This window comes from Sapajus apella, unplaced genomic scaffold (assembly GCF_009761245.1).
Source record: "Sapajus apella isolate SASKATOON/1434 unplaced genomic scaffold, GSC_monkey_1.0 scaffold177, whole genome shotgun sequence".
Taxonomy (NCBI): domain Eukaryota; kingdom Metazoa; phylum Chordata; class Mammalia; order Primates; family Cebidae; genus Sapajus; species Sapajus apella.
Window position 1 is genome coordinate 1,221,824 of NW_022437117.1, and position 22,840 is coordinate 1,244,663.

General features: G+C 37.8%; 1 protein-coding gene across 1 annotated transcript in view; it reads right to left on the reverse strand.

The window, feature by feature from the left end:
• CPE (carboxypeptidase E) overlaps positions 1-13,310 on the reverse strand; it is a 136,294-nt gene extending 122,984 nt beyond the window's left edge. Inside the window, exon 1 of the mRNA XM_032268268.1 lies at positions 12,538-13,310. Coding sequence (XP_032124159.1) covers positions 12,538-12,844 — 307 coding nt within the window. The 5' untranslated portion in view covers positions 12,845-13,310. The remainder of the gene's footprint in view (positions 1-12,537) is intronic.
• Between the last annotated feature and the right edge of the window lie 9,530 nt (positions 13,311-22,840).

Sequence of the window (22,840 nt, forward strand, 5' to 3'; positions counted from 1 at the left end):
GACTAGAAAAGAGTCGTAAATGATTGATTTCCAAAATCTTTTTCATTGTAATTCAATTTATTGGAGTTATAAATTACAAATTTAAAATCATAGTCTTCCACAAACATTTAAGTTCAGTTTACCAGTCTTATTTATCTACTTGTAAATATAACCGATTCTATACTCACTTTTAAGGGAGATTTGACCTTTAATTAATGAAGTAAATTATCATAAACATTTCAAGGTCTATATACAAAACAACATATTCAGTTACCTTTTTAGTTTCCTTGTTTGACAGATATTCCCAACTTCCTACATAACCTGGCAAATCTAATAGATTAAATCGTATGGTGATTCTTCAGTTCTCTTAAATGTCCCAATATCATTTATAAACATGCTAAAATTTCAAGTTAAATGTCACAAAACTGAAATAATTACTCAATTATAAATTTTTATTGTAATTACAAGGCTAATCTTTAGACATTACAATCTACCAAATCTATTTAACATTATAAGGTTTAAAAGCACTTAAAAATTCAACTATATACATATTATTCCTAAATCTCTTTGGAGTGGAAGATTCTTACCCAAAAAGAAAACAACGTGGGTGGATCACGAGGTCAAGCGATCAAGACCATCCTGGTCAACATGGTGAAACCCTGTATCTACTAAAAATACAAAAAATGAGCTGGGCATGGTGGCGCACACCTGTAGTCCCAGCTACTCGGGAAGTTGAGGCAGGAGAATTGCTTGAACCCAGGAGGCGGAGGTTGCGGTGAGCCGAGATCGCGTCATTGCACTCCAGCCTGGGTAACAAGAGCGAAACTCCGTCTTAAAAAAAAAAAACGAAAACAATGTTTCCAGCCACACAGTTTGACAGTCACCTTTTCAAAGGTATGTGGGAGGCTGTAATGAGGGGAAGAAAGAGAGTACCATTTTAACTGAGGTCCTGGCCAAATATGACATCTGAAACTGCAGACATCCAGGGCAATTTTTCTCACTACCTGTCACATAGAGTCCCCTTTTATAGTTTCTATTTCCCATACTCTAAAACTTCAAAAGGCCAATGGTGATGACTTAGCTCACATCCCCAGGTTTATGTTCTATAATTACTTAAATTTCAAGATAAATTGGAATTGGTAATTTCCTCCCAGATAACTGCATCACTAATTTGACTTCCATGGCTCTTAAAATAGTATTTTCCATCTTGTTCCAAAGACTTTCCCTTCTTTCATTATTATCTTGTTTTATAAACCACATAACGTTTATAAATATTGAAATAATATTCAATTGAATGCTAACTGTCACTTGTGACTTTATCTGATCCTTTATTCACAACTCCCAAGGTTGTCCTCCTCGGGACTACAAGCCTTTTAGTACCTTGGTTCTGGTACAAGAAAGCAGCCAGAATGATGTTCTTCAGCACAGAATGAGGACCTGCATCTCAGTGAGCAGATTGGAGGCAACATAGAACCAGGGCTCAATATAGAAAGGACCAGAACAAGAAACATGACCAGCCTAGGATGGAGCACTAACATAAGCACCAGTTGGTGACAAAATATACATTCCAAGCACTGTGGATACAGTAATTGGTCACAGTTCTAGAAGGAAGGCAGAATTGTGTATTGACATAATTATTTGCCTTACATGTGGAGAAGCAGGTGTACTTCCATACATGTTAATGGTTTGGCAAAGTGTGCATCACTAGATCTAATATGTGTGTCACTCATTCTGAAGTGTTCACTCGTTCATCACTTTCAACGATGCATTGAGAACCTACTATAAACCTGAAGATGCACCGGATGGTCCACACTGAAATGTGTAGTCACTATCTTGATTCCAGGAAAAGACAGACAAGTTTGAAAATGTCTCCTTAAGAAATGAGAAGTCATTTCACTTTATAATTTGGCAACTGTGAAAATTAAGCGCTGACATTATAAAATATGTCCTAAATCTAATTAAAATTATAATTTTCACTAGATGTTTGGACGTGTTCATTTATTATGTTAATGGCATTAAATAATGTTTTTTCGCCAAATAATTTTACAGAGTTTGTGGCCGTAAGTCACCTCAACCTTCTAACAGTTTTAGCATGTTTGGCTATCAAATTAGTTCTCAAGGAGAGCTCTCCAAACAGAAAGAACAACTCCAGCAGAAGCAATACTTTAAGTCGTTAAGGTAACCAGTTAGCATTCTGCTGAAAGCAAAGGCAAAATTAGCACAACTGTTTAAAAATCCAGAGAACAATAACAACCCAAGAAAACTTCCTGAAAAAAAGACTTTTGTAAAATATTTTTTAGGCTGGGCACGGTGGCTCATGCCTGTAATCCCAGCACTTTGGGAGGCCGAGGTGGGCAGATCACAAGGTCAAGAGATCGAGACCATTCTGGCCAACATAGTGAAACCCCATCTCTAAAAAAAATAACAAAAATAAAAATAAATGATATTTTTTACAAGAAACAACCACTCAGGTTAAACAAAAAACTCCCAATTTTCTTTACCTATGAATAGAAGTAAAAACAAGAAAAATAAGGGCTATTTTATAGATAGGAGTGAAATCTATAAATATAAATAGTTAAGCTAATCTGAAATGTAAAACAAAGGTGGCTTTTGCATTCACAATTATCTTGCCATTATCAAAACCTACATAAAACCTATAGTCTAGATAGTATTTTAGTCTATTTAGCTACATGGTATCATTCATTATATATCTACATAATAGTATTCACCTGAGAATTATGTATGTATATATTTTTATGGCTTTAACATTTTCCAAAAACTGACTCTTGAGAAAATACATGTAGCAGCTGACTTCTCTTTGTGTGAGCTCTATAAAGGTCTTGTTGATTTTGCAGAGTTAATGCAGTTTCCAAAAGTGCATTAACTTAATTCCCCTGATGCTGGTTATGTTGAAAATCTGGCTTAACATTTACTGAGTTCCCACAATGAATAAGACTGGTTTCCTCTAGTAAACTTAAAAAAAAAATCTGTGCTGAACAATGTCAAGATTTGAGACAAATGAAAATGTTTGAATAGGACTGTTGTACTTTCAAATCAGACATCCAGCACTGCACCTAAAACACAAAAACGGTAAAAACTATTTCATTTTGCAAATGTCTTTAACATTTTCAGTAGTTTCCCCTACAGACATTGCTTTTGTGTTTGCTACATTAAAAATAGGATAGAGAGGCCTTCAACTCCTTCATCATATGCAGCAGGCATTTTGCAGAATCAAGTAATGTATCCACTGATCAGAGTATGCAGTACACGCTCAATGTGTGTGAAAGAGTGAATCCAAAGCAAAAAATGAAACAACACATTTCAAGAAATGCAATGGCATTGCCTCAAAGGATGACCAGCAGATAAAGTAAAATGGTATGGACATAGTAGGTGTTCATTAAATATTCCCTAAAATAAATTGAAATTATTAGTTCTATTAACAAAGGCCTACATTTTCATCTTGGAAAGTTGATTTCAGTGTGGAATGCTACACAGTAACATTTTATAATAGTTATGAAAAAAGGTTGTTTTAGAAATTACCACTTGGCTAAAAAAGGAAAAGGAAAAGGGGTATTCAGGATATGGGTCAGGGAGGTGACAATCCAACCTTTACATTGAGGTTTCTCTACCCTAAACTCATGGCCAAAGGTTATGATTTGTGCAAGTTTTTGAGCAGAGTTCTAGAAATAAGCTATTTCTTAGGGAAGACATTACATAATGGCAGTGAATAGCAGCTGCATAGTGAAGAAAAGATTTTATGATTTTAAATACTTTCGCCTATATATAGAGAGAAACTGGACAGGTCCAATCAGACAGCATCACTTTGGGATCTGAACATATGAGGAGTTGCTTATATTGAGCAAATAAATGCAATAATTATTGTTCCTTCCAATTACCTGACATGCATAACCATAGCAAGAGGTTTTTTAGCAACCTGAATTTAAGTTAAAAGTTATATTTAGGCTTATTTAGAAAATAAACAACATGCATCCATTTTTAAAACAATCAGCCTTTGTTTGAAATGAAATGTCTTCCAATGAGGAGATAGTTATTATTATTATTATTATTATTATTATAGAACTATGATGCTTAGCAATTATTTGATAGTAAACAGATTTCTGTAAAAAAATAAAATATTTACCGGTAGTGGAAAGTTGTTCCATGGTGTATTATCATAAGTAATTCATTTATCTTTGTTTAAGAGTCATCTCCTTGGCCGGGCGCGGTGGCTCAAGCCTGTAATCCCAGCACTTTGGGAGGCAGAGGCGGGTGGATCACGAGGTCAAGAGATCGAGACCATCCTGGTCAACATGGTGAAACCCCGTCTCTACTAAAAATACAAAAAATTAGCTGGGCATGGTGGTGTGTGCCTGTAATCCCAGCTGCTGGGGAGGCTGAGTCAGGAGAATTGCCTGAACCCAGGAGGCGGAGGTTGCGGTGAGCCGAGATCGCGCCATTGCACTCCAGCCTGGGTAACAAGAGCGAAACTCCGTCTCAAAAAAAAAAAAGAGTCATCTCCTTAATACTCCACATGTGCCACCCTACCCTTCTGGGGTAGGGTAACTCATCTGGGGACAGTTAAAGAAGTGAATAAATCACCCGAAAATCATAAAAGACACTAGTAACCCAAACAGGCTCTTCTCTTAGGCCACGTTTCATTAGGAAGAGCTGGCTCTTAGATCACTTACAAAACACCATATTCTGAATGTTCAAAGAAAGGAAAACTTTCACAGAGCAACAGACTCTTGGCAATCCAGTAATTAATGAGAAGGAAAGAAAAAGGCAAATTTAAACAAATTTAAGTTCATTTGACCCATCATCTAGCTCAGATAAACCTTCTCCTCTGTGGCATTTCAAAGTGCAGAATTTGAATACTAATTCATGAGAAAAAGGAAAATGAAAACCTGGAGATGTATATCTTCTGTGTTAAAAACAAGCACACGGTTCTTAGTTTGCAACACTCAGGTCTCATGCAGAATTTTTAAAGGTCAAAATTTTACTAAATCAATTTTTACCTATTATCTTTAAAATGTTTACTTAACACTTAAAAAGCAGCTTAACTTTCTAAAATGTTTGAAGACTCTTCTCTTCCAAAGGAAACTTACTAGTCCAGTTATATGAGACAACAAACACAGCATGCTCAGCACTGAAACTTGAAAAGACATGTAGTTGGTGTATTTCTCCATTATGCAAAACTGGATTCAGCGCACACAAAAAATAGCATACGCAAAAAAAAAAAGTACCATCTCCATCCTTTCTTGTTATCACACTTCTGGCATGCTAATACGCATGGTGTCAACATCAACCAACATGGCTTTGTTTTATGATATGCATTTTTGCCTATTTGAGAAACTTCATTTATTCAAAACTATTCACTGAGTGGCTGCTATGCCCCAAGCATAATACTAGACATTTGGGATAAAAACATAGAAACAGAATACAATTCCAGAGCACAAGAAGCTACAGGAGCTACAGGAGCCTCTTGTGCTCCAGGATTGTATTTTCTCTATATATTTATCTGATGTAGACCAACAATGAAAAATGCCATAATGAGGTAATAATAATTATTGCCACATATTGAATTAAGAGCTTTATATTTACCACCTTATTTAATCATCACATTATTGTCATTTCATAGGTGATGAATTTGGGAGGTAGAAGTTAATTGACTTGCCCAGGAACACTCAGCTAAAAATAAGAAGCCTCAGGATTTGAGCTCAAGTCCCCTGACATTAAAGTCCACGCTGTAATTCTTTACATTACAGCTCTCCAAAGATGGAAGCATAAAGAAAGAGCACCTGTAGGGGTAAGAAGTTTAGGAAGCAGGAAGAAAGTAGGTTTCAAAGAGCTTTTGCTTCTGCTGAGACTGTAAAAGAGTAAGTTAGGCCGGATGTGGTGGCTCATGCCTGTAATCCTAGCACTTTGGGAAGCCGAGGTGGGTGGATCACCTGAGGTCAGGAGTTCAAGACCAGCCTGGCCATCATGGTGAAACTCCATCTTTAAAATAAAATAAAATAAAATAAAATAAAAGAGTGAGTTAGTCACCCGGTGAGGTGGCTCACGCCTGTAATCCCAGCACTCTGGGAGGCTGAGGTGGGCAGATCACGAGGTCAAGAGATCGAGACCATCCTGGCAAACATGGTGAAACCCCGTCTCTACTAAAAATACAAAAATTAGCTGGGCGTGGTGGCACACGCCTGTGGTCCCAGCTACTCAGGAGGCTGAGGCGGAAGAATCTCTTGAACCCAGGAGGCAGTGGTTGCAGTGAGCCAAGATTGCGCCACTGCACTCCAGCCTGGCGACAGAGCAAGACCCTACCTCAAAAAAAAAAAAAAAAAAAAGAGTAAGTTAGTCAGGAGCTGAGCAGTTTCACCATAAATTCGTTAGGAAAATAAGCCAGATTGCCAATGAAAATGTTGATATTGCCCTAAACTTATTTAGCTCCATAAAGAAACGACCATAAAGACATTCTCAAATATTGACATACACTTTGCTCTTATTGAGCGAAACTTGCTTGATTCAAGCTTGCATGATGATTATTGTTAATTGTCAAACTGAAGAAAAGCAAGAATGTCCCACATTTTAAAATTGATAAAAGGCAAACAGGCAAGGTGCGGTGGCTCACACCTGTAGTCCCAGCTATTCAGGACACTGAGGAGGGAGATACCTTGAGCTCAAGAGTTCAAGGCTGCAATGAGTCATGATCATGCCCCTTCACGCCAGCCTGGGTGACACAGCAAGACCCTATCTCAAAAAAAAAGCAAACAGAAAACAGTGAGAAGAGGGAAAAAGTCCTTCAGGAGTATCAACTAGGGCTGTGCAACAGCCTTCTAAGAGGAAGGCATTGGGCAGGCTTGGAAGCAGATCTCACATGACAATGCAGCCAAGAGGGCTTACTCTAAATGACTGTAAAGGCCATGGAGGACAGTTTCCAGAAAACTGAAAGTAAAAAAAGAATATTTACAAATTAGCCCTTCTTCTTAATAACTAGAATGTAAGCAACTTCATTAAACATGTTTCTATACATTACACTATTTTGGCCTCACAGCAGTCCTGTGAGTTCTGAGTTCTTGAAGTATTCCCATTTTATATACAAGGAAAAGAGGCGAACCAAAGTTAAAAGGATGAAGCTATTTAACAATAAAAGAATTGTGATGTATTTATCTAACTTTAATCATTGTAATCAAAATGATTTTGTCCTTTTCAACTCCATAAAACAGGGAAAGAAAAAAGCAAACGAACGAAATTATTTCTCCTCTGCCTCATTGCTGCAGAATCATGCTCTGATTCTAAGCATAACTTAAAATCTTACTCTACGTAAACCACTATACTAGCTGTTTATGGAGGAAAAAAATGGAAAACATATGCTCCCTATCCCTGAAGAGCTCCCTGTATGAGGCCCTCTGCTGGAGAATTACCAAATGAATCATTTTTTTTCTTTGCTGTACATCCAGTCTCATGTGACAAATGAATCTTTAATACTATGATAAGGAATGATAATGGGCTAATGCTGTGTTTCTCCAGCTCGTGAAGCACTAGTTCCAAGATAAGCTCCATTTTTTATTGTTGTTATTGTTGTTATTTTGTTTCTGCGACAGGGTATCGCTCTGTCACCCAGGCTAGAGTGCAGTGGTATGATCATGGCTCACTACAGCCTCAAATTCCTGGGCTCAGGCAACCCTCCCACCTCAGCCTCCCAAGTAGCTGGGACTACAGGCCCATGCTACCATGCCCAACTAATTTTATTTTTTTGTGGAAACAGGATCTCATGATGTTGCCTAGGCAGATCTCAAACTCCTAGCCTTAAGCACGCCTCTCACCTTAGCCAGGTGTAAGCCACCATGTTCAGCCACCTATTTTTACAAAAAAAAAAGGAAGGTGGAGAGGAGGAAATCCCATGGTGAGAGGCTGGGAAATCTTATGCATCTAACTTGAAGATTTGAAACATACATTAGCCTATTACGAGCTCTGTTAAGCCTTTCAGTATACAAACCTATTTACCTTTGTTTGCATAATACTTATCAAACCATGCTCAATGTATGTTCTGTGGAAAACACTTTGAGAAAAGGTGGGTTAATGTGTCACCCCTTACAAGAGCTATTTTATATTTCTTAATAGTATTTAGAAATAGGATCTCAGCCCGATGGTGAGCCGGTAAGGGAGTCACTAGCAAATGAGTCATCTGCCACCTCTCAAATCAGTTGTCATAGAAAGCTGCCTCTTTTGTCTGAGCAAAGGCTTTCACGTAGGAGCAGGCCCAACTTGCCTTCTCTTCCATTAACCAATCACAAGTCAATCAAGAACATCACTTCTGGCAAAAGCTGCATTGACTCATTCAGGTCTAAAAATAAGTCTCGACCATGTGTGGCAGGTCTAGATTCTTCTTAGGATCTAACACCTTTCTTCACCAATTTTAATCTAACACCTATCTTCACCTGTCTTTTCATTGTAATCATTTGCCACTAATCCATACTAATCTGTTATAAAAAGAGGCCATACAAATAATCAAAATCCCCACTTCTTTTTTTCAAGTTGTGTGGAAACAGGCCAGTATTAAACATTCCATCACAATATTTGGCAAATGCATATTGGCATTTATACACTTTAAATTTTAACAGACTCAGAGAAGAATAAGTCCAAAATAATCATTCCAGGCTTTGAGAAAGAAAAACCCTGCTCTAAAGAATGTTTTTGAGATAGCATTTTAGCTATAAATCAGATTTGCTTCTCAAAAGCAATCTTGAACTGCATGTAAAAGAAATAGTGTTTTAAGCAAACTAATATTAACTCATATTTAACTCTGGATGGAGTGGTCTGGAACACAGAATCCATTACTTAGACATAAATTAATAAAGGTTTCTTTTATGAGTTCTGTATTTCAATGATGGATATACATGCCTAGGAAAGCATATGTTTGGGTTTGAGCACATGAGTCCCTAAGCATGGAAATAAGAAAAAAGTATAAAATAAAAGGAAAGAAAAATGGGAAAAATGATCACCCTAGCAAGTATGATATCTAATGGAGCACTTATAATCAGCCCCTAGCCCAGTCTAAGCTCATTCTTCATCCCAGTTACAAAAAGGCCGCAAACACTAACTCCCAGTGCAAAGGGAACCCATCTGGGGTCCAGACTTAACAATGTCTGAAGTGATGAGACCAATGTCAGGACCATTTGTGGTCCTGCTAAATGAAATTGGCTGATACTTGCAGCCCTCTTTCTAGAGATTTTTGCAGATCTCAGAAGCAATACAAAATGATGACTGAGACCCAATATTCAGCTGGTCAAAAATCAAACTGATTCCTAAGGTGTTATCACAAAATAGGTTTGGCTATTCCTCGATGACCAGTTCAAAATCGAATTTTCTTTGCCTTTTGATGAATTCAAATTTTGAACATCTTGCAAAGAGAACCATTTTCAGGAGACAAGCTCAACTACACCCCATGTCCTGTACCAAACACGTATAAAGATCACTTGTTTCTGCTCAGGAAGAGAGCTAATTGTATCAACAAACATCGGTCCATAAACTGCTAGCCTAACCAAGTAAAGCTCTAGCTTGACAATTCTACCACAAGAAATGGCTTTATGGGGATATGTGGTTTTATTTTGCTGGAGTTCTTCTGTTATGACAACTAAATCCTTAGAAATCAGCTATTTTTATTTAATGTTCAGGAAAAGAATCTAGATTAAGAAAACTAACAAATCTGACATCTCTCTTGCTGGAAAACAAATGTGAGTAACTTCGCCTCAAAATTTCAGTCAAGTAAAGGCATTTGTTAAGTTCAAAAGTATTTCCTAAATCTGAATCAGAAATGTTATTTCAACCCAAAAAATAAGATACTAAAAGGTGAAAATAGTTAAGACAGTTGCCCTTTTTCAAAAGCAGGGGTCCTAGTGAAGACAGATATCTATACCAGCTATTCTGGAATTCATAAATGTCAACAAACTGCACATTTCCTGTCTTTTGTCATCCATTCTTCAATAATCCAGTCTCCCTGACCTGCTGACCCTAGTGTCCTTTTCTCAGTCCTCCCAAAACCTTTCTTGCAGACTCACATACCTTTATGCTGTTCTTTAAACTCCCAATTCTCTATTCCCCTGAGGGCAAGGGACAATCTTCTGTGTTATCTTCCATGGGTTGTTCAGAAGCACAACTCATAGAAGCCTGGTCTACCTTGAGTATACAGGTGCTCAAAAAAACACTGAATGAGCCCACTTGTACCTCAGGATAAATGCTCATTTTTATTTCTTAAGGTGGTTTAAAAAGAACTGAAAAGCCTTTTAAGAATTGTGAACATTTTCTTTTACCTAAAACTTTCTTAAAGTTAGTTCATACAAGCACCATCAAACTTGTATACTGATCCAATCTCTACATTTACTAGTTTCCTGAAGATTTCTAATCTACTTGGCCTCATGAAAGGTAATGGGAGGATACCGCCCTTGTAGTTTTGTTAGTGTAGTTTATAATAGTTTATTTATACTTTTAAAAATGCAAAGGACACAGACATTTTGTATTCTATTAGTAATACCATAGATTTAAGGTCTCCTTCATTTAACAAGGAATCGTAAAGTGCATATTGTACACTTCTGAGTTTGTCTCTGTAAGAGGAATTAAATCAATGTATTTTGTGTGTATGAGGAATAAAACATTTTATTTTAATACACTGTGTTAAGCAGCTATTGATGGAATCATTTTTTCCATATTGTATAGTCAGTGTTTTTCCATAATATAGATTATTTCATAATGTGTATTCAAGCCTGCCATGTGCCAAACATGAGCTGGGGGCTGGAGAGAGGGTTCCCACTTCATAGACTTGCAATCTAAAAGAAAAATTTGCAAATCTTGATGAACTATATATTCCAGATAGGTAAGCAAAAGAATCACTGTTTCATTTTCTAAAGTATATCACATTCTAACAGTAATATCACTTTAAAACTTTATTTCCAAATTTGAAACAACAAAAAGTTAATCATTAGCTTTCATATAATCTCTCTGAAGTCACAACGCAAAAAACTTTGCGGAGCAATCTACAAAATAGAGTAACAAAGAGTTGTCATTAAGTGGGCAGCAAGAGAGTCACAAATACTTCCATTAGCTTTAACTGTGCCTAGAATGGCTTGGCTTTGGGTGATTGGATTTAGCTGAACATCAGTTATCACATTTTAAATATTTTCCTATCTTCAGATAATAGTATGAAACTAACTTTCAAAATGTCCAATTCCACATGCTGAATCCTGCTAAGTAAAGTAGTTAATATTATGAATGTTTCCTTGGATCTGATCTTAGAGTTTTGACAGCAAACTTACACAAACCTTTTTTTCGTAAATTATTTGAAGGTAAGAAATATTTCCTGAAGACTTATTCTTGATCAACCCATATACCATGCATTCGAAGATCAAAATGGCTGTTGATCACCTATTTTAATACCTTCTCAGTTTAGTTCTTATGTATCATTATAAAAGGATTCGGGCCCTGCATTGAGAATTTTTAGCCTACTTTTTTGCTTGCTTTGTCATTAAAGAAAAATTAAGCATCCCACGCTGATATTATTAACACCGATAACTTTAGCAGTACCTTGAGTATCAGAAGACCAGGCCCAAATCATTTCCTAAGCAGAAACATAATGAAAAAGTCCCAAGAACATTTTTAAATACCTCTTTGTTAATACTAAATGCATCACAATTAACATAAATCAGAACGTGCTTTAACATACTTCTAAGAAAGATGAATACGGGTGGTTATTTGGGAGCATTAGTTGGAATACAGACCCCATCACAAACTATTCATCTCCCATGGTTATAGCAGAGAAAATGGAATACTCCTTTTTCCTTGGAAAGGCCTTGTGCAGTTTCAAAATCTGAACGTCAGTCAGAAGCCACTTTTCACCCTGGTAGGAGGACTTACATGTCTGCATACACCACCACCCTAGATTGTCAATATCCGTAGGATTCCCCTAGCATCCAAAGCAGCGAGTGTACCTAACACGTATGTACATACAGGTAGATATGGATACACAGAGCCAATACATTGGTCCTCTGGAAATTAGGGGGAAAATGATAAATGACTTGTTCTCCTTTCCTCCAAAGCACTGCCTTATGCACCTTAGCTTTCTTCTTCTGTCTGCAAGGAAGACCAAGCCCCGCCCCCCTTGCTGGGGACTCGCAATCATTCCTTCGGTTTTCTAGCACAGCAAAGTGAGAGTGACCGCTGGGGTTGCGTGCGCCAGGATTTGCTTTTTCTGTATTGCTCTCCTCCCCCACCCCTCCTCGCCACCCCAGCCTCTCTAGCCTATACTCACTAAAGGGTGGCCTAAGGTCTGGGGAGATGGGCTTGGGGCTGAGGGGATGAGACGGGAAAGCAGAAATTGGGCCCCTGGCACTCTAAGTCGTGTTATTCCCCATTTCCATCCCTCCCTCCACTTCCCACCTTCCAACTTAAATACCTTTTACCAAGAGGCACCCCTGGGCCCATCCTTCCCTCCTTCACCCACCGCCCCCAGTCACACCATTTGCCGCCCTCTGGGATGCCCCCATGGCTGTCAGGGGACAGCGCCCTTACCAGGCTCATGGACGCCAGGGTTGTCGGACAGCTCGATGACCAGGAGCTCCCGGCCCTCGAAGCTGCGCCCCACCGTGTAAATCCTGCTGATGGCGGTGCACTGCAGCCACACGGACACGAGCGCCTCGCGCAGCTCGGGGTAGCGGTGGTACTCGAAGGAGATGCCGTCCTCCTGCTGCAGCCGCCGGCGCCGCCTCATGCCCGCCGCTGGCGCCCCGGGCTCCTGGGCTTCGGCGCCCAGGAGCCACCCGCAGGCGGCCAGTGCCCCGCACAGAGCCAGCAGCGCGCGGCCCCCTCGCCCGGCCATCGCTGTGCTCGCCGCCGCTGGCGGTGCCTTCCTACGCGGGCGGCCTCTTTTGTCTGCCCGGCCCTGGGCTTAGCCGGCCGGCGCTGCTGGGGGCTGCAAGTTCCGCACCAGCCTCCACTCGCCTCACCTTCCCGGGCTGAATGAGTGTCAGCCCGCGCACTGGGGCCACCCAGAGGACAGGGGCGAAGCTGGGCTGCACTACTGATCGCGGAGCCCAGGGGAGCTGCAGGAGAAACCACTGCGAGGAGGGGTCGGCCGAGAGCGAGACAGGCCGGCGGGGATCTGGGAGGGCTGCTGGCGTTACTTGTTGGCTCAGAACCACGTCAATAGCCAAATGGCGTCCGGGACGACGCAGGTGAAATGACAGCTAAGGTCTGGGGCTCGGGAACGTTGCTGTCATTGAGACACCCATGACCCACCCACGTCACTGCCTATGGAAAAAATATTCTTGTATTGTTAGTGGAGACTTTTAAAGGGACATCTATTCCAAGCCTACCAGTTTCCATCTTGATGCACCAAGAATTAGAAAATATACCAGAAAAAAAAAAAAAAAAGAAAGAAATATTGGCAGCCACTTGGCTTCTCCTGATACGTCTTTCCTAACTGTTTCAAGAATCCAAACACAAACCCAAGGGTTAGGTTTTCATTTATTGAAAGGTCTTGCTGGAAATCAGAACATTAAGTGCTTTGATATAAAGGTTTAAGAGAATAGAAATGCTTTCTTCCAATTTGTAGATACTGTCCTTAATTGTATTTATACACATTCCTAGATTCTTCCAAAAAACTAACAAAACAGGTAAGTCAATGTCATGTGGCTATGCCTGCACCAGCCCTCTTCTGTAACACCATAGGGAAAATAAAGTACAACTCTGCTGATGCTTTAGACAAAGGACTTAGTTTGGCGTTAAGATTAAATCCTGTTACGGAAAGAAAACTGATGATAATATCACACCTCCATTCTTTTTGCAAAGCTCTTGTAAAAATTTAAAATCATTTACAGCTTTAAATACCCACCCCTTAGTCGGGATTTATATTCCTGGAGCAATGTCTGGAGCAGATGTTAGTCTAAAGAGGTTGCTGTTTGGATTGAGGAACAGCACAAATGTAAATAAATAAATAATCCATTGGGTATTGCAACCAAGCAGGAAAACTGGACACCATCACGGGTAATTTTTCATGTTATGCTTTTTTTTTTTTTTTCTAACCTTGTTCATTCTTCACCTGTTTAACAGTGCATTGCACATAATTAAAACTTTTACCTGGAAAAGGAGTTAGATATTTAAGTCATTTTATTAGATCAAAAAGTAAAAGCACAGACATGATTAGTAAGGTGCTGCTGGAGAGGCTGGCTTCAAACACCCCTACCTACATTTACCACAGTGGCATGGATCTCTGTTTTTGCAGTTTTGGGGAGAAACTTCACTATAAACACATGGCACTCAAGTTGAATTGATGTGCATCCAGCCCTTTTTTTTTTTTTTTTTTTTTTTTGTCAATGTAGGCAGAGCTAAAAATTGTATATTTTCCACTATGACCAGTCTGTGTTTGATTACATGGTCCAGAAGTTTGAAGTCAGACTTATAATTATATTTCTAAAATCATGACCTAAACAGCAACCTTGGAAACCTAGAAAAAAAAAAATTGAGTATCTAAAACCAAATAACTTCAGAAGTACGTGGTTAACAGAATCTCATGTTAGCAATTTAGAGTAACCACACAAATTTGTGGTTAGGCGGGGCATACTGACTAGTAACTACACACATAAACAACATATTTTTCATTGAAGTTCTATGTTGCTCCTTAGCTGTCTCTTTGAACAAAGGATATGCTTTCTATTTTTTCCAAAAAAAAATTTTTATTTTGGAGAAAAAAAATATTTTTTAATATGTAAAATCATACCTACTATGTGGTTTCACTTGTTAGAGGGGGGTCTCTTTTACAGTTTAGTTGTTTCCCTAATCTATAAAATGAAAGGTATGGATTATTCACTTTCTAATGTTTGCTTGCAGCACAATCATGTGAAGAGTTTATAAAATGTGCAGATTCTTAAGCCCCCGCCAATTCATCAGGTCGGGGGTGGGTTCCAGATATTAATAAGCTTTTAGGTTTTAAAAAGAAGACCAGTCATTTATGATTTTGATGTTTGATTGACAAAGACATTTTGAGAAATAATGTACTGTAGGTTTCCTAAGGTTCCTTTCAGAACTGAAATGCTATGATTCTGGAAGTTTTCTTTTTGAAGTAAATTACTGCTCATTTGATAAATGATAGTACTCCTCACATATTATTGGTCATACTACAAAAACCAAGGCATCAGTTCAAAGAAACTAAAACTTGGTCTTTGAATTTCTGGGCTATTTTAGGTGTAGGTCAGCTGTACCAAATTTGCTAGCATGTGTATTATTTGTTTGTGATTTCATAGGCAATTATACAAAAGATTATATAACCATCCTGATTGCCAGATTTACAAAAATCTTGTATGCAAAGTTTTTAATGTGTTTGTGTACGCATAGTTAAATTTAGTATCCAATCTCCATTTCAAATTGTGTGCACAAATGCACACACAAGAAAAAGAAAAAGAGCTGCTTTTTTTTCATGTCACTTACAGGCATCCATAAGAGCATATTTAAACTCCCCAAGTCTCCCTCCACTTCCTGCCTCACCGCTATTATCTTTAAATTAAGAAACTATCTCTTTCTGTATGAATAATCTTTTATTTCCCCTTTTATTTCCTTCTTTCAAAGCCCTTCCTAAAATTCATCTACTCAGTTAAAAATTCTGTGAACACATAGCTGTATATCCATCCAGTTGTGTGCTGGTAAATGTCAGCTGTCTGGCAGGGGCGGGGAGGCTGATTTAGACTGTTTGCTAATTTCCATGGTTTAAATATTCCCACCATGGCTGATTTCAAACTACCAATGTTGCATCACTGAATACAACAGTGTTAGGAAGAGACATGCCATAGCATGACATCATATAGTGTGGTAATGGGATAAATTCTTTATATTCTTCCTTTTCAAGTGATGAAACTTAATTTTTTCCGAGTGTAAGAAGGACTTAGTGGTTTTCTCATGAACATAACATAGCAAAAGTAATGAGATGAATCTTCCAAAGTTACGTTATTAAAAAGACTGCAGCTTCCATCTTAACTGCTCTCTCATGCTTGTGTGTGTGCTCTCTCCCCCATGACCCCTTCTCCCTCTCTCTCTCCCTCTTTTCCTCCCACCAGTCCCCTATCACTCCATCACTGGTCTTGGGGAAGTTGTCTGCCATATTGTGGAGAGGCTCCTATAGCAAGGAACTGAGGCATCTGGTAAAGAGTGTGAAAGAAACTGACATCCTCACTCTAGCAGTCAGTTAAAAACTGAGGTCTGTCAACAACTGTGTGGGTGGGCAGGGGCCGATCTCAGCCCCACCCGAGCCTCGAGGACTCCGTCTCTGACATCTGACATCTCTGAGGTTTACTACAGCTTCATTAGAGACTCTGAGCCACAACCACCACTAATACATACATCTCCCCCATACAGATACAATAGGCATAAATAATCATAAGAACATCAAGGATAGGTAATGTCAGCAAGATAGCAGAATAGGAAGTTCCAGCCTTCATTCCCCAACAGAAACAGAGATTTAACCATAAGTAACAAATTAGCTTTATAAAAAGTTCAGGATTAAGTTAAGAAATTTCAGTACCCCAGACAAACAAAAAATCAAGATTAGCCACACTGAAACAGATAAGAAAAGCTATTTCACTTTACCTGCTGGCACAAATCAGCACCAGAGAGATTTCAATCCTTTGCTGGGGTGGGGAGGGCAGGGGATAGAGAGTAGAGTGAGCGTCCAACATTTCTGGCCTTTCAGTACACCCCCCAAGGAGCTGGCTTCTGCTGTGCCTTTTATAGAGTGCTTAAAGACATGGCATAGTCCAGATGCCTGGAAAAGCTAGGAGAATGGGCACCTTCCTGTGGCTGGCAAGGCTTTAAGAGACCTGTAGAAGGCATAGAACTGAGTCCTCTCCTTCAGGAAAAAAGGAGTGGTAGATCATGAATTTAATGTCCTGAGCCTCTCAGTGAGCTCCCTGAAGAGCTAGTTTCTATCTCACCTCATGTGGAGCACAGATGAGACTGACAAGAGATTGCTAATGCAGAAAAGAAAGAAAAGAAAAGAAAAAAGAAAAGAAAGGAAAAAGGAGGGGAGGGGAGAGAAGAAGAAGACAAGACAAAAGACTGAACGCCTAGATCAGGACCTAGGAATAAGACCCAGAAACTGTACCTGGGCTATGTTTCACAATCAAACCCAGTTTATTAAAACTGGAGAAGGAGCTATTTCTGCTCATGTAAAGACATCAATGCAAAGCTACAAGTAACATAAAGAATCAGGAAAATAAAACACACTTAAAACAACAAAATAAATATCCAGTAACTGACCCTAAAAAAATGGAGATCTATGCATTGTCTGACAAAGAATTCAAAATAAACATCTTAAAGTAGCTCAGCAAGTTACAAGAGAACCCAGATAAACAACTAAACAAAATGAGAAAAATAATACATTAAATAAATAAGAATATTATGAAGAAATAGAAATCATAAAGAACCAAATGGAAATTCTGCAGTGAAAGAATGCAATAACTGAAATAAATTCATCATAAGGATTTAGCAGCAGATTTGGTGAAACAGAAGAACTAGTGAACTCAAAGACAGGTCATTTGAGATTATCCAGTCAGAGAAGCAAAAAGAAAAGAAAGTCAAAAAGAGTGAAGAGGCCGGGTGCGGTGGCTCATGCCTATAATCCCAGCACTTTGGGAGGCTGAGGCGGGTGGATCACGAGGTCAAGAGATTGAGACCATCCTGGTCAACATGGTGAAACCCCGTCTCTACTAAAAATACAAAAATTACTTGGGCATGGTGGCGCACGCCTGTAGTCCCAGCTACTTGGGAGGCTGAGGCAGGAGAATTGCTTGAACCCAGGAGGCGGAGGTTGTGGTGAGCCAAGATGGTGCCATTGCACTCCAGCCTGGGTAACAAGAGCGAAACTCCTTCTCAAACAAAAAAAAAAAAGAGTGAAGAGAGCCTAAGGGAGTTATCAGACACTACCAAGTGAACAAATATATTGATTACGGGTGTCCAGAAGGAGAAGAAAGAGAGGAAGAGACAAGGCAACCATAAAGAAAATGCGTATAATAGATAAAAGAAAGAAATAAAAAAGAAATACATACATACAAAAGAAAAATAATGCAATTAGCATATCACTACACAAAAATCAAAACACGAAGACAGCCATAGAGGAAAAGAGAGACAAAAGAACTACAAAACAGAAAATGACAAAATATCAATAGTAAACACTTACCTATCAATAATTTAAATGTAAATGTATTAGATACTCCAATAAAAATATACAGAGTAGCTGAATGGATTAAAAAAAATAAAATCTAACTATATGCTGTGATCAGAAGGCATATTTTAGAATCAAAGATACACATAGGCTAAAAGTAAAGAAATGGAAAAAGATATTCCACATAAATGATAACCAAAAGAGATCGAGAATGTCTATAAGCATATCAAATAAAACAGAATTTAAGTCAGAAACTGTCACAGAAGGTCCTCATTATTTAATGATGAAAGGGACAAATCATCAAGAAGATGTAACAATTAAAAATACATATGCTCTCAATATTAGAGCATCAAAATATATAAAGCAGACATTGACAGACTTGAAGGTAAAATACAGAGCAACACAATAAAATAGGAGATTTCATATCCTACTTTTAATAATCGATAGAACATTCAGACAGAAAATCAATAAGGAAAGAGCAGACTTGAACAATACTATAGACCAAATCGAACTAAAAAACATATACAGAATATTCCACTCCATAGCAGCAAAATATATTCTTCTCAAGTGCATACAAAACCTTCTCAAGTTCACATGCAATCACATGTTAGACTATAAAATACGTCTCAACAAATTTAAGATTGAAATCATAGCAAATATCTTTTCTGACCACAATGAAATTAAACTAGAAATCAAAAAACAAAAGGAAAACTAGAAAATTCACAAAATATGTGGAAGTTAAACAACACACTTTTAAATAACTGTTGGGTTGAAGAAGAAATTGGAAGATGAATTAGAAGATATTTCAAGGTATGGGCATGGTGGCTCATGCCTGTAATCCCAGCACTTTTAGAGGTCAGGTGGGTGGATCACCTGAGGTCAGGAGTTCAAGACCAGTCTGACCAACATCTCTACTAAAAATACAAAATTAGCCAGGCAAGGTTGTGCATGCCTGTAATCCCAGCTACGTGGGAGACTGAGGCAGGAGAATCACTTGAACCTGGGAGGCAGAGGTTGCAATGAGCTGAGATAGTACTATTGTACTCCAGCCTGGGCAACGAAAGCAAAACTCTGTCTCAAAAAAAAAAAAAAAAAAAAAGAGAGAAGATATTTCAAGACAAGTAAATGCACAATACACAAAACCTTATGGGATGCAGCAGAAGCAGTACTAAGAGAAAAGTTTATAGTGATGAACACATACATTAAAAAAGATAAAACTCAAGTAAACAACCTAACACAACATTTCATGAAACTAGAGAAAGAATAACAAACTAAGTTCAAAGCTAGCATAAGGAAAGAAGTAACAAAGATTAGAGCAAATATAAGTAAAATATAGAAAAAACAATACAAAAAAAAATCAACAACATTGAGTTTCTAAGATAAACAGACAAATCTTTAGCTAAAAATAACTACGAAAAATGAGGAGAAAATACTCAAATAAATAAAATTGTAAATGGAAGCAGAGATATTAAAACCAATGCCATAGAAATAAAGAGTATCATGAGACTATTATAAACAACAATATGTCAACAAATTGGGATAATCTAGAAGAAATGGATAAAGTCTTAAAAACATACAACGTGCCAAGACTTAATCAAGAAGAGACAGAAGGTGTAAACAGACAAATAAAAATGAGGGTCAATAATTTAAAACCTCTCTATATTGAAACAGACAAAATGACAATCAATAATTTAAAACCTTTCAACAATGAAAAGTAAAGAGCTTCACCAGTGAATTCTACCAAACATTCAAAGAAGAATTAACATAAATCTTTCCTAAAATGTTCAAAATAATTAATAAAAGAGATATTTCAAAATTTATTTTATAAGGCCAGCAATACCTTGATACCAAAGCAAGACAAAAAACATCACAAGAAAGAAAACTACAGATCAATATTCCTGATGAACATATATGGAAAAATTCTCAACGTAATACTATCAGGCCAAATTCAACAGTACATTAAAAAAATATTCTACACCATGATTAAGTGTGTTTATCCCTGGGATACAATGCTCATTGTATGCAAATATTAATATGATACATGGTATTAACAGACAGAAGGATTAAAAGCACATGATTGTCTCAATAAAGGCAATAGAAAGCTTTGATAAAATTCAACACGAATTCATAATTAAAAAAAAAAACTTCTAACAAACTAGATATAGAAGGAATTTACCTCAACATTAATAAAGGTCAAATATGAAAAGTCCACCGCTAACATAATATTCAATGGTGAAAATCTGAAAGATTTTCTTCAAAAATCAGGAAGAAAGCAAGGATACATACTCTCACCACTTGTATTCAACATAGTACCGGAAGTCTTAGCCAGAGAAATTAGATAAATGAGAGAAATAAAAGCCATCCAAATTGGAAAGGAAGAAATCAAATTGTCCCTATGTGCAGATGACATTATCTTACATGTAGAAAATTCTAAAGACTCACAAAAAAGTGTTAGAAGCATAAACAAACATAATAAAGTTGCAGAATACAAAAATCAACTTACAAAAAAATCAGTTGCGTACTAACAATAGACTACCCAAAAAGGAAATTAAGAAAACAGTCCCATTTACAGTGGGAATAAAAATAATAATAACATAATTAGGACTAAAGTCAACCAAGAAGATGAAAAACTTGTTCTTCTAGTACAGTGAAACCAAAGAACACACAAACAAATGCAGAGATATCTTGTGTTCATAAATTGAAAGACAATATTTTTTAAATGTCTACACTACCAAAGACAATGTACAAATTCAATGTAATCTCTATCAATATCTCAATGGCATTTTTAAAGAAATAGGAAAAAAAATCATATGAAACCACAAAATACCTCAAATAACCAAAGTAGTCTTGAGCAAGAACAAAGCTGGAATATTCATACTTACCGATTTCAAAATATAAAGCTGCAGTAATTAATGCAATATAGTACTGTCATTAAAACACACCCATGCATCAACAGATAGAGAGCACAGAAATAAACCCAGGTATATACAGTCAACTAATCAACAAGAATGCCAAGAATACACGGTGGAGAAAAGAGAGTCTCTTCAACAAATAATGATAAGAAAACTAGATATCTACATGCAAAAGAATAAAATTGGACACTTGTCTTACACCATACACAAAAGTCAACACAAAATGAATTGTGTTGTGAACTGCAACATTCCTAGAAAAAAACACGGGGAAAAATCTTCATGGCATTGGTCCGGGCAATGATTTTTCAGATGTGACAACAAAAGCACCAGCAAAAAAGAAAAATCAGGGAAGTGGGACTACATCAAACTAAAAAGCTTCTGCACATCAGAGGATATAATCAACAGAGTGAAATGGCAACCTTCAGAATGGAAGAAAATATTTGCAAATCATATGTCTGATAAAATATTCATATCTAAAAAGTATAAGGAACTCATACAAATCAATAGCAAAAAAAAATCTGATTTACAATGGGTAAGGGGATTGAATGGACATTTCTTCCAAGAAGACATGCAAATAGGCATCAGGTATATTAAAAAGTGCTCAATATCATGAATCATCAGAGAAATGCAAATCAAAACCATGATGAGTTATCATCTCAGACCTGTTATGATGGCGATTATCAAAAAGATTACAATGTTGGCAAAGATGTGGAGAAATTGGAATCCTTGTACACTGTTGTGGGAATGTGAGATGATGCAGCTGCTAAGGAAAACAGTATGGTGGTTCCTCAAAAAATGTAAAAATGGAATTAACATATGATAAAGTAATCCCACTTCTGGGTATATATCCAAAAGAATTGAAAGCAGAATCTCAAAGAGATACATGAACTCTTATATTCACTGCAGTATTATCCACAATAACCAAGAAATGGAAACAACTTCCTTCGTATGTCCATGGACAGATGAACGGATAAAACCAAAGCGGTATATGGATACAATAGCATATTATTCGTCCGATAAAAAAGAAAATTTTGCAATACATGACATGAATGATCCTAGAAAATCACAAAAGAACATACATTGCCTGATCACACTTCGATGAGATATCTAAAATAGGCAAACTCATAGGAGCAGAAAGTAGAATGCCTGCCAGTGGCTGGAACAAGGAGCAAGCCTGGTGTTACTATTCAATGGCATAAAGCTTCAGTCATGCAAGATGAGTGAGCTCTAGAGATCTGCTGTCCAACATTGCGCCTGTGGTTAACAAAACCGTACCATGCACTAAAATTTTTAAAAGAGTAGGTTCCAGCCAGGCACAGTGGCTCATGCCTGTAATCCCAACACTTTGGAAGGCCGAGGTGGGCGGATCATTTGAGGTCAGGAGTTCAAGACCAGCCTGACCAACATGGTGAAACCCATCTCTACTAAAAAATACAAAAATTAGCCGGATATGGTGGCGAGTGCCTGGAGCTCCAGCTACTTGGGAGGCTGAGGCAGGAGAATCACTTGAACCATGGAGGTGGAGGTTGCAGTGAACCGAGACGGCATCACTGCACTCCAGCCTGGGGAACAGAGGAAGACTCTGTCTAAAAAAAAAAAAAAAAAGAATAGACCTCATGTTAAGTGCTTATACATTAGTTAATTAATAAAAATGACTTTAATAATACTACTAGGTTGTCACTAGCCTCTTTGACTGTAAAGCTGCTTGTTCCTTAGCACAAATCAAATCAGGGCATTAACTTGCATCAGTAGT